General features: G+C 41.8%; 1 protein-coding gene and 1 pseudogene across 1 annotated transcript; one reads left to right on the forward strand and one right to left on the reverse strand.

Annotated features, from left to right (window-relative positions):
• Positions 1-1,131: 1,131 nt before the first annotated feature.
• Positions 1,132-16,701, reverse strand: LOC149404796 (polygalacturonase-like; annotated as a pseudogene).
• LOC149404797 (uncharacterized) lies at positions 7,883-8,414 on the forward strand. Its single transcript, XM_089603682.1, has 3 exons — positions 7,883-8,059; positions 8,134-8,226; positions 8,298-8,414. The coding sequence occupies exons 1-3, from the start codon at positions 7,949-7,951 to the stop codon at positions 8,412-8,414; spliced, it is 321 nt and encodes a 106-aa protein (XP_089459808.1). The 5' UTR covers positions 7,883-7,948.
• Positions 16,702-17,320: the final 619 nt, after the last annotated feature.

The following is a 17,320-nucleotide window of genomic DNA, read 5'->3' on the forward strand; positions in this document are numbered from 1 at the left end:
TGCCAGATTTATGCTGCTGTTGGGTAAAGGAGGAAGGTTTCCCCGATTTCGGGATGCATAGAGTTTATGAGCCAGGACATCACCATGTTGTTTTCTGCCTTCCAACTCTTAAACGCCAGATCTTCAATCTTCGGAGATGTAGCCACGCCTATGAACATGAGCATAGATTGAGACTACTGTAGGAAATTGTGGCCATTGAATTTCTGGCTCGTGATATGTTGGGAGAAGGATTCAGAGTGAGACTGAGTGGACGGGGTCTGCAAGGTGGTCGAAGTGATATTGAGAGGGGATGAGTTTTCGAAGGAGTTCATGATAATTGAATTTCTGTGCTCTGATACCATGTAGAAATAAAGAGAAAAAATGTCGGAAATGAAAGAGAGTATTCCTAGACTTTGAATATTATTCCTCTATTTGGTATGAAATTGTATCAACTATTTATACATATGGTGGATACATTAGTATAGACTAGATACATGAGAGTGTAATAAATACGTGTAATAATTAAGCCTATGAAATAAAGGATAATAAATATTACACAGATAACAAGACAAAGAAAATAGGATGACAAATAAATGCAACACTTTTTCCCATGCGAGATGAATTCCATGAAGTGAAGGTTTTCGAGGCACGCTTGTCAGGAAGAAAGGGGAGGTGACGAGGTGAACCTTAACTTAGGCGACGTGGTGAGGTGAAACTTAGGCGAGGTGATGAAGTGACAAGGGAGAACGAACTGCTGAGCTAGATTACAACAATTATATTTGATACGCATCTGCATAAGTGTAAGCAATTCTATGAATTTGGACATGTAACTGTTTGTCACTATTAGAAACGAAAACAAATACAAAATTTACCAAGTTCAAAAGGAATACACAGCACAAAATGACAATTCGAATAAACTACATAAGCTAAAATATACCAACTACTTTGCTCAAAGCATCAACACAAAGTCCTCAGTGTAAAGTAATCCTCGTCCTAGTTAGATCTTGGAGAAAAGAAGTTGAACCCACAATTTCTGAAATTATAAATTCTATTAAATGCTAAACACATAAACAGATTCGTAAAAACAATACATTTAATTCGACTCTATTAGACACAAAATAAAATGAACATAAATATGCTTAATACTCCTCCTCATTAAATAAAAATAACATCTGTGCACTTTTTGTTGGTCTATATCATCCGTACACTTAAGTGCTTAATTATATACTATACCAATACTATAAACGTTTAATAATTTTAAAAATACTATCAACGTAAGTAATAAACCTAATAATTTTAGAAACTCCTAATTAATTAATTGGGGCAGTGCGGTGAAACATTTCCGAGGGTGGAGTGAACGTTGTTGCAGACAGCCGTGGCATGATCTCCTCTTTCTTGTCTTCTCAAATCGATGTCTTGCAATACAATGCCTTCACACTTGTGCCTTTCACTGCAATCCAACATTATGGCAACTCCTCTGTCGATCGTTCCTTTGATGTTCCCATACAACACGTCTTTCACTTCAACCGCCGATTCCTGCAAATGGATATCACACACAAAAGCTTACTCTAGTACGTACTCCAAGAAGAAGAAGAAATAAATAAAGAAGAATATGTGATTCGTAATATAATTGTTACTTGGTCTTTGCAACCGTTTTTGTCGATGCAATAGTTCTGACCAATGATGATCCCATTGCGAACGTTGTGCATCTCAATGTCCCTGAATTTTGTAAGTCTAAGCTGTGACTTGTTCAAGGCATTATTCTGGAAATAATGGAGGAATAAATGTGTGTTTTGATCTCCTGGCTGGTAACTGATAATTGATTATGATAGTAACGGTTTTGGAATTTATGTGGGGATGTAATGGTGGTATTTACGTTACTTGCTAGTTTTTCTATAAATAGCAAATAGTCTGTACGTTTGAGTATCATCTCCAGCTTTGTTTTCTTCTTCATCTTGATAATAAAAGCCCAGAAAAATTCCTCACGTTTTATCCTCTGTTTTTCCTTTTAGTGCACTGCATGTGTTTGATAAAATACCTCAGCCACAAAAACTGTCCCAGACCTTGTTTATTTTTTTTTCCTTTCCCAGAAAATACTGTGTGTATTTTGCTTTGTGTATTCACTATTTTGTGCAGCGATTCTGAGTTCAAAAACCAACAAATTTGACGTTGCTCACATTCCCTGAACCTCCCTGAATTTTTTAGAAAAAAATTAAAATAGATATGAGATGGTCGAAAATCAGATTAAATTGATGTTGCTTTATATAGAAAGTATTAAATAGTTTAGCTTTAATTTTTACCTGCCAAGTCTTGATTCTGACACCATTTGTGCTTCTGAAAAATCTGGCTCTGGTTACCGTCACATCAGAGACGTGTGCTTCGGCATTTCCATGTCCCAAGCTACCAATTAAACCTGGCTTACCGGTAGCGGGACGGGACGGAATCCCCGCTACCGGTATGAACAGTAACGAGACGGGAGTTCCCGTTAAGGCTGACGGACGGGACTCCCGTCCCGTTACTTTGGCTAACGGGATCCGGTGATCCCGTTAGGCCCGCTGTTTTTTTTTTTAATCTCGGCCGTTGGATCTTTGATCCAACGGCCCAAAAAAAAGAGCCGTTTTTTTTACCGTTTAAAATATAGCCGTTTAAAGAGTTTCGGCCGAATTTTTTATTTTTTTTTACCCACTTATTTCTAAAATCTATAAATACCCCCCCATTTCATTCATTTTCTTCACACCTTTCCTTCAAACTCTCTCAAACTCTCTCAAATTCTCTCAATCTCAATTTCAAATTCTCTCACACTCTCTCGATTTTAATCTCAAATTCTCTCTAACGCTTTCATTTTTTCATGGCCTCATCATCCTGCAACCAAGGAGGTCGAAGGGGAAGAGCTTCCCGAGGTCAACAAATGCACCGTTTTGAAGAAAATTTGTTGCACTTATCTCAAAACGTCCCCGACCCAAACACCCAATACTCCTTCGATCCAAATTATGTTGCTCCTACTTTCAACCATTCGGAATTCACCGAAATTCCAAACACACAAGTGCCATACTACCCTCAAATGGATCCCGAGCAAGCCTATCAAGCTCAAATTCCGCCATCCGAAGTGGCTTTTCAAGAATTTCAAGTATTCGAGCAACATTATCGTGAATCCCAAAATCCAAATGAAGAAGAAGATGACGATGAAACCCAAAATCCAAATGAAGAAGAGGAGGAGGAAGAGGAAGAAGAAGAAGACATACCACCACCACCACCACCTCAACCTCGAACTCAAGTTCCACGACCTCGACAACGTGAACTGTTGAAATCGAACTCGCCCTTCCGTGTCGAGCTCGTCAGCTCGCCCTTCCGTGTCGAGCTCGCCAGCTCGCCCTTCCGCTGACAAGCTTGCCTCGGAAGTCCTCTCCTTGGAACTCATTCCTCATGGGAAATTGTCGCATTTATTTCTCATGTTATTTCCTATGTCTTGCTCTCTGTGTATATTTATTATTCTCTTTTTCCTAGAAGTAGGTATTACACATGTATTTATTACTCTCTCTTGTACCCACCATATGTATAAATAGGTGATACAAATTAATATTAAATATAAGAAATATTCAAAGTCTCGGAACACTCTCTCTCTTCTCCGATTCTCTCTTTCTTTATCTCCAGATTCGACTCTCTCTCTCTAAACTTCAACATGGTATCAGAGCAGGGAAAATCAACCATCATGAACACCACTCAGACCACGCCCACTCAGTCGCAATCTGAATCCTTCTCCCAACATATCACGAGCCACAAACTCAACGGCCACAACTTCCTACAGTGGTCCCAATCTGTGCTCATGTTCATATCGGGACGAGGTAAAGATGACTACCTCACAGGCGTGGCCACATCTCCTGTGATCGAAGATCCGACGTTCAAGAGTTGGAAGGCCGAAAACAGCATGGTGATGTCCTGGCTCATAAACTCTATGCTCCTCGAAATCGGAGAAACCTTCCTCCTTTACCGAACGGCAGCAGAAATCTGGCAACCAGCTAGAGAAATCTTCTCCAACTCAGAAGATATGTCCGAGCTGTTTGAAACTAAGAACACTCTCCACGACCTACGTCAAGGAGAGATGTCTGTTACTCAGTTCTTCAGCTCGCTCACACATCTGTGGCAGAAGATCGACCTCTACGAACAGCACCAGTGGACCAGCTCCGAAGACTCAAAAATCTACCTCAGGATAGTGGAGACCAAACGTGTGTTTAAACTACTATCCGGCCTCAACCAAGACCTTGATGAGGTCAGAGGTCGGATACTTAGTACTAAACCACTACCATCTCTCCGTGAAGCCTTCTCCGCGGTCAGACACGAGGAAAGCATGAGGAAACTCATGCTCGGAGTTATCAAATCGAGCTCACTTCCGGGCTCATCCTCAGACTCATCCGCCCTCACCACACATGGAGACGAAGTTCTTGCAGCCCGCGTCTCAACAGAGAAACCTCGCAAACCTCGCCCCTACTGCGATCATTGCAGACGACCTGGACACCTCCGAGAAACCTGCTGGAAGCTGCATGGGAAACCACCGAGCTCGAAGTCAACTCAAGATACTAAGGATCCGAACTCAGTCGGAAACTTAGTATCCACCTCGTCCGCTGCCTCGACCTCGACCTCACACTCATCTCCCTTCAGCAACGACCAGCTCGCTATTCTCCAGAAGCTTCTCCAACAAGTCCAACTCAGTGGAGAACACTCGGGCATTGGTCCTCTAGGTAACTCTCCTCGAGCCCTCAATGTAAGCTCAGAGAATCCCACAGCATGGATTGTCGACTCCGGTGCCACTGATCACATGACTGGTAATCGAAGTCTATTCACAACTTACTCCGCTTGTAATAAAAGCATATCAGTCACCATCGCCAACGGAGCCAAAACTCAAGTCACTGGTATTGGCACCGTTGTCTTGACGAAGTCCATGAGGCTAGACTCGGTGTTCGTTGTGCCTCAACTGCAATGCAATCTCTTATCTGTGCAAAAGATCAACCAAGACTCTAAGTGCCAAACTATTTTTGATGGAAGTTCATGTGTGTTTCAAGAACAGGTCACGGGGAGACAGATAGGTAATGCCGAGCTGAGTACCGGACTCTATGTCATCAAGCCAGATCAGCCCGCTATGTGTCAGCTCGCCCAACATTCACCCCAGTACAAAGAGATCATGCTCAATCACCTTAGACTAGGGCATCCAAATTTCATGTCACTACTACAAATACAGTTTTCCGGTGCGGATGACTTTTGGGTGCGACTATTCGCACCTAAAAGTCGCACCAAAAAGACTTTCAGGTGCGAATAGTCGGACCCAAAAATCAATTAAGCGCTGAAAAATTTTCGCGAATATTTTTGAATTTGGGTGCGACTAGGCGCACCCAAAAGTGTGTTAATACTTTTGGGTGCGACTAAGTCGCACCTAAATGATCTAAAATTTATCCGCGGCCAAACTTCCCCCCTTTTTTTTTACAAATGTCATTGGGTGCGACTTTGTCGCACCCGAAATCACTGAGACAAGTCATTGGGTGCGACTTTGTCGCACCCAAAGACACCTTTGGGTGCGACAAAGTCACACCTAAATTCAAAGCTCTTTATAAACCAGCAGCTCGACGGGTTTTCATTTAAACACAAAAAAAAAACCTAAAACCTCTGCGATTTCTCTCTATCTCCCAGTCTCTCCTGCTCTCCCACCCCGTCGCCGCCACCACTACGCTCCTCCGACCGCCGCCACGACCCTCTTTCTCTCAGCCTCCGTCACGAGGACCGCCGCGCGCCACTACCCTCACTCTCTCCCACCCCGTCGCAGCCACCACTCCAACCGCCACCACTACCACTCTCTCTCATCCTCCAACCGCCACCACTCCGACCGCCACCGCCACCACTCTCTCTCAGCCTCCGACCGCCACCACTACGCTCCTCCGACCGCCGCCACGACCCTTTTTCTCTCAGCCTCCGTCACGAGGACCGCCGCCACTACCCTCTCTCTCTCCCACCCCGTCGCAGCCACCACTCCGACCGCCACCACTACCACAAGGTGAGAATCTCTTACCCGAAATGAAAATTGAAAAATTAGGGTTTGAGATTGGAAAATTTAGGACGAAATTAGAGAATTAAGGTTTATGTGAACTTGTATTTGGGGGTTTTGATTTTCTGGACGTGTTCGGATGTTCATGGATTGATTCATGCTTGGAATTGTGGTTGTTATTGGTTTTTGAACGAGTTTGGACGTGATTTGGTATTGGCTGTGAGACTTGGCCGTGTATGTTGTTTTTTTTGCCGTGTGTAACTGAGTTTTATGGATTTTGTTTGGCTGAGTTTGAGTTTCAGATTTGTGTCAGATTTCTGCATTGCGTAGTGAAGATAAATGATTCTATTCATGCCATTTTAGTTCTAAAAATATGCATGTTTCTTATCCTATGATTGATTGAGCTCGGTTGATGTTGATTATTACCTGGATTTGTGAATTTGAAATCGTTTATTTGGAAATTTCTTGATTTTGGCCGAAATTGGAAAAATTAGGGTTTTGGATGTTTGATTTGGGGTTTTTCTTTTTGTTTCAGTTGGTTTGGCGAAACCCAGGCAGCGACGCCCACGAACTCCCCGTCGCAGCATCGTCGTGCCTCTCGCAGCCTCGCCGTGCTCAAGTCCCGCCTACAGGTTAGCCTCTCGAAGCCTTTTTAACTGTGTTTTTAATTAATTTAGATTAATTGTAATTAGTATAATTAGTCTAATTGTTAATTAGTTAGGTAATAAATAGTTTTTTATATGTATATATGTAATAATAATGTAGTTAGTTTGGTAAAATTGTTAATTATGTAATTGAAATTAATTTGATATAATTATAAACATTGTTAATTATGTAATTGAAATTAATTTGATATAATTAGTAAAATTGGTAAAATTGTTAATGTAATTTAAATTAATTTGATATAATCCCTTATTAAAATTGTTAATCATGTAATTGAAATTAATTTGATATAATTAGTAAAATTTGTAAAATGTTTTATGTAGTTGAAATTAATTTAGTTAGTAATTTTTCATAATTTGATTTGTATTTTGATTAGTAGTTTAGTTTGATTAGTAGTTTAGTTTATAATTAGTTTAATAATATGTTTAACTTGTTTAGTTTTAATTTGTTTAGGTTAATTGAAATTTTCAAATTGAAATTGTAATTAGTTTAATAATATGTTTAGGTTGTTTAGTTTTGATTAGTTTAGGTTAATTAAATTGAAATTGTAATTAGTTTAATAATATGTTTAAGTTGTTTAGCTTTAATTTGTTTAGGTTAATTGAAATTTTCAAATTGAAATTGTAATTAGTTTAATAAGTAATCGACTTCGAATAGCATAAAATTCATAATCTCATCTTCATTCATTGATCTTCGTCCCGTAGCAATAAGTAATCGACTTCATTCGTCTTCGTCACTTAGCAACAACTCTTAATATATAATCGACTTCATTCGTCTTCGTCACTTAGCAATAGGATGTCGACCGCTTCGGGTTCTGGTGGAGATTCGCCATAGAGACCGGATTCTCAAGGTCCGCCACAGGAACCTGATTCCCAAGGTCCTAAGAAATCAAGGGGACCAACAACCGGCTCGACGTCGGCGCGATCAACACAGGGTGTACCGGGTGCGAAGGTGGTCAAGTGGGACCCAATAAACCAAACATTCTATCAAGAGGTAAGGAAAGAAAATAAAAAGGTTGGACTATTTAACAACCGCCTCGGTGCTTTGGTGAAAGCACATATCCCGCCTACGACTCGTGATTGGAGTGAAGTGACGCCCCAGATGTTGGCTGCTATTTTGAGCGCACTTCATTCCGAGTTCAGATTTGTGTACACGGATCTTGACACCGGCAAGGATCTGCCTGCGGATTGTTATCAGAATACGATTGATCAGACTATCATTCGGAATGCCAAGGTCAGGCGACGCAACCAGTAGTCCAAGCTATCAGAGAAGTTCATGTTGGAGTTTTGTGGGAGCCAAGAAAACGCTAAGGCGGAAACACCACCGGGATATAAGAAAGAGGATTGGGAGGCGGTGGTAGACGAGTTCGCAACTGACGATTGGAAGGTACGTAATGTATGATTGTAATAAATCACAATATCTTTATCAGATTGAATAATGACAAAATTAATTATTTGCAGAAAAAGTCTAATCGCAACAAGGAGAATTCGAAGAAGAAGAAGACGAGGTCGACTCAGGGATCTCTTTCTTTCTTGGCTCATCGTCATTTGAACGTAAGTTATTCTAATTTTGAAGTACTTAATTTGAAATAAATTCAGTACTTATATTTTCATAACAATTACAGAGTAAGGATGATGGGACTTTGGGCTCCGCGTTAACGACGTGGGAGCAAAAACACCATAATAGAAAAGGTGAATGGATGACAGATTGGGCGAGACGAGCACATGTAAGTCATATGTGATAATTAAGTGTACGTTACTTACATAATAATTAATTTTTAATAATTTTTTTATGTGTAAAGGCGCGGATAGTCACTCTACTGGCGGATCTTCAGCGACAAGCAGAAGAGCAAGGCGTAGTCTTTGACCAGGACGCCGCAGAGGAGCACGCAATGCTAGAAATTCTCGGGAACCGTCAAGATTGGTACGTTGGAATAGGTCCAACGGTCCCGAGAACATCTTGGGCTATTGCTCAGGCTCAGGACGAAAGCTCGTCGTCAGGCTCAGGCTCGTCGCGGCGTCGTGTTCCAGATCTAGTGGTTGGCGAGCTCCAAGCTCAGGTGGCGGCACAACAACTCGCTATGGCGGCACAACAACAGCAGATGGAGGAGATGCAGCGACAAATGTTCGCGTTCACGCAGCAGTTTTCGCCCTTGCCTCAGATGTCGTCCGGCACGATGCCACAGATGCCTCAGATGTCGCCCGGCATGATGCCACAGATGCCTCAGACGACGCCGCCGCCTCAGATGCACCCTATGCATCAGACAACGCCGCCATCAGTTTCAATGGCAGATGCTCAGACGACGCCGCCAGGTTCAGCAGATTACCAGCGAGAGCGTACGAGCGGCAGTGAGCGTACGAGCGGAAGTGGACGAGGAGGTAGCAGCAGTTCTGGAGGAAGATTTGGCGGAAGAGGGAGTAAAATGTTCAAGGATTGGTTTACAAACCGAGGAAAAGGAAAGGGAAAAGAATGAACATTTATTTTAATTATTTGTCGTACATTATAATAATTATTGTAATCGAACAACAAATGGTTAGTTTTTATTATGATTATAAATATTAATTAATGAATTTTCTAATTAATAAACTATTTAGTTATTTGATTACAATTATAGAATTCATAAAAATAATAAATAAAAAAAATCTTAAAAACAACTATCGGGTGCGATTAGTCGCACCCAAAAACTTGGCGCGAGGGCCATTGGGTGCGACTGGTCGCACCCAATGACTTGGCGCGAAGGCCATTGGGTGCGACCAGTCGCACCCAATGACTTGGCGCGAAGGCCATTGGGTGCGACCAGTCGCACCCAAAAACTTGGCGCGAGGGCCATTGGGTGCGACCAGTCGCACCTAATGGTCTTCCCGCGGACTTTTTCGAACATCTTTTCTGACTTATGGGTGCGACGATAGGTGCGAAAATCCGCACCTAAAAGTCGCACCTAAAAGTCATGACCATCGGGTGCGACTAGTCGCACCCACGACCTTTAGGTGCGAACTTTTGGGTGCGACAAAGTCGCACCTAAAGTCGCACCTAAAGGTATCAATGGGTGCGACTTTTGACCTTTAGGTGCGCAAAAAGTCGCACCCAATGCTGTTTTTTGTACTAGTGTGTATCTCAAAAGAATGTTTCCTTCTTTGTTTATCAATAAAAATATCAATTCCATTCAGTGTGACATGTGAGAGTTTGCCAAACATTCTCGAAGCTCGTATCACCCCACCTCATACAAACCATCTCGTCCTTTTGCCACAATTCACAGTGATATATGGGGGCCCTCAAAAGTTCCCAATATCACTGGAGTTCGATGGTTCCTTCTCTTTGTTGACGACCACACTAGACTCAGTTGGATATACATGATGAAACAAAAATCTGAAACATCCAATCTATTCAAAACCTTTCACAAAATGATCCAAACACAGTTCGACACATCCATTCAAATTGTCAACACTGACAACGCTCGAGATTACTTTAATTCTGAGCTCGGCGATTTCTTCAAAACACATGGCATAATTCACTCCAGCTCGTGCGTTCATACCCCGCAATAAAATGGGGTAGCCGAGCGGAAAAATCGACACATTCTCGAAGTCGCCCGAGCCATCATGTTCTCCTCAAACGTCCCATCTCATTTTTGGGGAGAAGCTGTCCTCACAGCCACCTACCTCATAAACAGAATGCCATCTCGTGTCCTTGGCTATAAAATCCCATCTCAAGTCCTTCTAGAGACATACCCTCACTGTCGACTCATCTCAACCCTACCTGCGAAAGTGTTCGGCTGTTCAGTCTTCACCCATTCTTATGGCCAAGGTAAACTTGAACCAAAATCGCTCAAATGCATCTTCCTTGGCTATTCAGCAACCCAGAAAGGCTACAAATGCTATGAACCCCGATCACAAAAATTCATAGTCTCAATGGATGTATCTTTTCATGAGTTCAGTCCTTACTTCGCCAATTCAGCTCGTCAGGGGGAGAATGACGAAAATGACTTCCCAAATTGGCTCATCATAAACCCAGAATTCAGCTCGCCTCAAAATCCGACCTCACCTGTTCCAGAAATTCCCAGCTCGCCCAGCTCGCCTCAAAATCCGACCTCACCTGTTCCAGAAATTCCCAGCTCGCCAACCTCACCTGGTCAAGAAATTCCCAGCTCGCAAGCCTCTGAACCCTCTCCATGCGAACTGAATATCACCCAGAGTCTGGTACAAGCTCGCGACCAAGATGTCTCTCCGAACTTGAACCACGACACTATTGAACAAGGTAACATCGAATCTCCAGACTTACCCATTGCATTGAGAAAACCTCCTCGGTCGTGTACTCAATACAGGATGGCGGATTACGTGTACTATGGGAATTTATCTACGAGCTACCAAGCCTATGTGGCGAAGTTAGATGAAGGAAAAATGCCGAACTCCATCGAGGAAGCCCTCCAAAGTTCCGAGTGGCGAGACGCAAGTCATGCTGAGATCCAAGCCCTCGAAAAGAATGATACGTGGGATATCGTCGAGCTACCACCAGGCAAGCGAACTGTTGGATGTAGATGGCTCTTCACCATCAAACACAATCCAGATGGGACTATGGAGAGATACAAAGCCCGACTTGTCGCGAAAGGGTACACGCAGGCGTATGGCATTGACTATCAAGAAACATTCGCTCCAGTTGCAAAGTTCAATACCATCAGAATCCTCCTTTCACTAGCAGCCAACTTAGATTGGCCTCTCATCCAGCTCGATGTGAAGAATGCTTTTCTAAACGGCGAACTGGAAGAGGAAGTCTACATGCAACTCCCACCAGGATTTGACAAAGAACAAGGAGCCAACAAAGTCTGCAAACTCAAGAAGTCACTATATGGACTAAAACAGTCCCCTCGAGCATAGTTCGGAAAATTCACCAACGTGCTCAAACGTTGTGACTACGAGCAGAGTCAAGCAGATCCAACACTCTTCTAAAAAATCTCCACACAAGGCAAGCACACCATTCTTAGTATATATGTGGACGATATAGTCATCACTGGAGACGACCTGGAAGAGATCAGGAGGCTGATGCAAACTTTGTCATCTGAGTTCGAAGTCAAGGACCTCGGCAGCCTACGATACTTCATCGGCATGGAGGTAGCTCGATCAGAAAATGGCATCTCTGTTTCCCAACGTAAGTACACGTTGGATCTCCTCAAAGAAACTGGCATGCTTGGCTGCAAACCAGTTGACACTCTGATGGATGCCAATGTGAAACTTCTAGCTCGCACCAACGAGGCCACCACCGACAAAGAAAGATTCCAGCAGCTCGTAGGAAAACTCATCTACCTAACTCACACGAGACCAGATATTGGATTCGCAGTGAGTATGGTAAGTCGATTCATGAGTAATCCCTCAGAAACTCACATGGACGCAGTCATGAGAATTCTCCAATACCTCAAATCTGCCCCAGGGACTGGTCTCTCCTTCAAGAAAAGACGAAGTCGAGGTGTCGAAGTATTCACAGATGCAGACTGGGCCGGACATGTTCCAGACAGACGATCAACATCAGGAATGTGCACATACGTCTGGGGAAATCTGGTTACCTGGAGAAGCAAGAAGCAGTCCGTTGTCTCAAGAAGTAGTGCTGAAGCCGAGCTCAGGTCCTTAGCAAGTGGAGTATGTGAAGGCATCTGGCTGAAGAGAGTTCTCGACGACCTCAAGATCATCATCGAAGGTCCAATCAAGCTCTTTTGCGATAATCAAGCTGCTCTCAGCATAGCCAAAAATCCAGTCCATCATGACAGAACAAAACATATCGAGATCGACCGATACTTCATCAGCACGCCGACATTCTCACCAAAGCCCTTCCGCGAGCAACCTTTTCCGAGCTATGTAGCAAGCTTGACCTTCTCAACATATACAGTCAAGCTTGAGGGGGAGTGTTGAAATCGAGCTCGCCCTTCCGTGTCGAGCTCGTCAGCTCGCCCTTCCGTGTCGAGCTCGCCAGCTCGCCCTTCCGCTGACAAGCTTGCCTCGAAAGTCCTCTCCTTGGAACTCATTCCTCATGGGAAATTGTCGCATTTATTTCTCATGTTATTTCCTATGTCTTGCTCTCTGTGTATATTTATTATTCTCTTTTTCCTAGAAGTAGGTATTACACATGTAATTATTACTCTCTCTTGTACCCACCATATGTATAAATAGGTGATACAAATTAATATTAAATATAAGAAATATTCAAAGTCTCGGAACACTCTCTCTCTTCTCTGATTCTCTCTTTCTTTATCTCCAGATTCGACTCTCTCTCTCTAAACTTCAACATGAACAACAAGAGGAGACCCGACAACGACGAGAACGACAAGAACAACAACAACAACAACAACATGAAGGTGCTCAACAACAACAACAACCACCTCAACAACAACAACCACCACGACGTCGTGCTAGGTCCGTTGTGTGGACCTTCTATGAAGAGGTGATTGCGAACGGCGAAAAATCCGGAAAATGTCACAGCTGTGGCAAAATCTTCAGCGCTCACAACACAAGAGTCGGGACGTCGCTATTGTGGAGTCATCACAGGCACTGCCAGGGGAATCAATCTAGAGCCTCGTCAACCCAGGTAAGTAACATCAATCCTGTAAGCTTTAGACGTGATTTAGTAGAATATTTTGTATCCACCGATCAATCTTTTAGTCATATCGAATCTCAAGGCTTCATTAGATTCATGAGTACAATAATTCCAAACGTTCAAATTATGTCTAGGAAAGCCTTGAGATCCGATATCCTAAAATGGTTTTTAGGAGAAAATGAACAAATGAAAGACACAATATCATCTGGTAGATATAGCGTTGCCTTAACCTCGGATATATGGACTGGTCAATCTAAGATGGATTTCATGAGCGTTGTAGTGCACAATATAGACGACGATTGGAACCTAAACAAACGTATCATTGCCTTTAGGAGGATAGAAGGTTCTCACACTAGTGAAAACATATTAGACATCATAGTTAGTGTTATAGGTGAGTGAGGTTTGAGCAATAGGATTATATCTGTAACCTTAGATAATGCCACAAGCAACAACGTCATGATTAGGGAGTTAAAGAAGAAACTTAACGTTGACGATACCCTTTTGCATCAACGTTGTGCTACCCATATCATAAACCTCATAGTTCAAGCCGGAGCCGCTAGTTATGACCCTTCGATCAACAAGATTAGGAATTACATTAGTTGGATAAATAGTTCAACCTCTAGAGTAGATGAGCTTAAGAGACGCCTTAGACTAAACGGTCTCCAAGAACGCACCTTTCACCTAGATAACAAAATTAGGTGGAATTCTACCTTTCTCATGTTGACCAACTTCTTATCCGAGCATTACGTCAATGTTATTGTTTCTTACATTAACAGCGAACATGGCGAAAACGCTATATCCGAATATGATATTAGGATGGCTGAATCATTTGTTTCTTTTCTCGACATTTTTTACAAAGAAACTTGTTATCTCTCTGCTGTTTACACTCCTACTTCTTTTCTCGGTCTTCATACTATGACCGCAATTGCTGTGCATCTTGATATATATAAAAACGTAACAATTTTTCAAGATTCTATTCAAGCAATGACAGCCAAGTTTTTAAAATATTGGGGGGCTAGAAAGGTTCCGTTATTATACGGTTTTGGAGCCATTCTAGACGTCCGATGTAAAATTGGTGGTTTAAAAAATTTCCTGAAGTACATTAGAAACCATTTTGTGGACCAAGATTACATTGCACTTGATCTCTCGAGGATCGTGGAAGCTTTTTTTGATCTTTTCAAGGTATACGAAGCGAAACTCCTACCGCAATACCGAGCACAAACATCTCAATCACAGACGCAGTATCCGAGAAGATACCAATACACGAATGTCTTCGTCAACGCGCCCGCGTACAGCCCATCACCTCAACAACAAGAAGCTGGGACAAGTCAGACGAGGTCGAGCGCAACCGACGCACGGTCCCATCCGGAGATCCAAGAGTACGATCGGAACGATTGGGTCAGGACGGATGACGAAGCCATCGACCTCTTGGTTTGGTGGAGACAGAATGCGAGGAGGTTCCCGGTCTTGTCATCTATGGCACAAGACATCCTCACCATCCCTGTTTCAACCGTGTCATCTGAGGCGGCTTTTAGTAGCGCGGGCCGCATCATCGACGATAGAAGATGTAGCTTGAAACCGGAGATGGTCGAAGCATTGACGTGCGGTAAGGATTGGATTCAACATAGAAATCGAGCACAAGAAACATTCATGTGCTTCAATATTCTTGACGATTTTGAAGTTGATTTCGCAAATGTAAACATAAATGGTTAGACTAACTTGTATGACTAAGGGATATCCCGGCCCTTGTCCGGGATAAATTTTCAAATAATTAACGAGGAAAGGGGTGCTCTTTTTCCTCGCCGTCGCACCTTTTTAGGGGTCGGTGAGGTTTATTAGGAGGCCCATTTTTAATTTCACATTTTTTTTATTATTTTTTCTACCCATTTACTTCAAAATCTTTTCAATTAAGTCATTGTATATAATTATTGAACTTCATTTAAATCTTCATTTCTACCCACTTAATTTAAATTCCTTTCAATTACATCCCTCTATTTAATTATTTAAATTCATTTAAAACCGAATTTTTTATTTTATTTTTATTTTTATTTTTTTTATGCCTAACGGGGTCCCGAATTCCCGTTAGGCAAACTCCCGTCCCGTCCCATTACTTAACGGGACGGGACTCCCGTTTGGCCAATTAACGGGAGTCCGGGCTTTAGCCGGGACGGGACTAGCGGTTAATACCGCTAGGCCAGGTTTACTACCAATACTATATATATGAAAATGTAATCGGAATATGTTGATATTATTTTTTACTTGGTCAGAGAAACCATATTTTGTAAAATTAGTAAAAGTAATAACCTAATTCCATGACCCGGTCCGCATCTTATGTCTGAAGCGCTGATGCCACTCGATCCACTCACGATAGATATACAATCATCGCCTATATATACATCAAGCATTAAATTCAAGTTTTTATGTGAGAAATAATGAACAAAACTCAATATTAAAAAAAAAATGTAAAATTGGTAGCTAGTAACTATTTTTACCAGTTCATATGATGGCGTTAGAGACGTCGACATTCCGGGAGTGAGTGATATGAATTCCATCGGTGTTGGGACTATTTCCCGGCGCACTCACCATCAGATTGTGAGCTTTAACGTTTTCACAACTTCCAATTATGACTTGCATTTGTGGGGAGTTTTTTATTGTCATATTTCTCAATTCCAAATTTTGGCATTCGTGGAAAATTAGACCCTTAAAAATAAAAAATAAAAAATAAAAAAATAATTAATATACAACAAAATTCAATTACCATAAATAAATAAAAACTATTCACTGTTTTTATTTTTATCTTTAATAGAGATACTTACTGCTGGAGCATTCGTGCAAGGCTGCAAAATAAAACAGCGAAAATAGACTAATTAGTAATTAGATTAGGGCTTGAGTATATTTTATAATTTTTTTTTTTTTACTTTTTGGGTAGAATATGGTAAGGATATCAAATTTACCCTTGACTTGTTCCATTTGCAAGAGTTTCGCCACCAAACTTCTCCGTTCCCATCGAGGGTTCCGCCACCTTCGACAGTCAAATCGTTGACTCTCTCAAACAAAATCCAATTTCTGTAGGAATAGTGTGACCGGTCCTTGGATGCTTCTATTGTCCCCAGAATCTATACAATTATTATGATTAATAAAAGACTCTATATGAATAGATGAAACAATTGATACATAATATTAATTTACCTGAAATGTGATTTTAGATTTGCATTGACCGTTAAATCTAATTGGCCTAATGAGATAAGTCTTTTTAGGCACCACTAGGAAAATCTCTTCATTGGATGAACAAACATGTTGCCAAGCCCTTTCAAATGCCTGAAAGAAGAAAAACAATTTCAGCACGGCCTTGAAATAAAACAGAAATTAGTATAAACTAATAATTGCACTTAAATAAATGTGCGTGTTCTTACGTCAGTGTCATCGCCCTTGCCATTCCCTTTGGCTCCAAATCGTCGACGCTAATTGAAGGGTGGTCAACAGAATGAGTCACCGGAGGTTGACTCGGAGTAGAAGTTGAGCTTGTGATGACGTCATCAGGGCAAAGAGGTGCAATGGCTCCGATTTTGGTAAACTCGACGTTTTTGCATGAAGCGCCGACATTGTTGTTGTCACCGCGGAGATCGACATCTTGAAGAACGATTTCTCGGCATTTGAAGCGATCGTTGCAATCAAAATTCACGGCCTCCGGAGAAGCGTCGTTCCCGTTATGTTTTGGTATAACACGTCCAACACTTGGACCGCAGAGTTCTGTCACATTATTGATTAATATAGAAATTAACAAAATAGTCAATACCACAGCACGTGTCCCTCTCTAGTGAATCATTACATCTTTTTTTTTATATCATAATTTAATTAGAGACAAAAAGAGAATACAGCAAAAAAGAATATTAGAATCCAGAGTTATTAACTTAGAAAGATGAATCACTTACTTGCTCTTGGTCTATGAGGATGGGGTTTTGGACATTCGCCATTGCAATGTTCATGAATTTTATACCCGTAACGTTTCCTGAACCCCCCTGCATGTTATGTTATATTTTAATATGTGGTCAACAAATGTAATTACGTTAC

The sequence above is a fragment of the Urtica dioica genome, chromosome 2, assembly GCF_054948205.1.
Source record: "Urtica dioica subsp. dioica isolate 48M chromosome 2, U.dioica_male_clone48M_v1_H2, whole genome shotgun sequence".
In the NCBI taxonomy this organism is placed as follows: domain Eukaryota; kingdom Viridiplantae; phylum Streptophyta; class Magnoliopsida; order Rosales; family Urticaceae; genus Urtica; species Urtica dioica.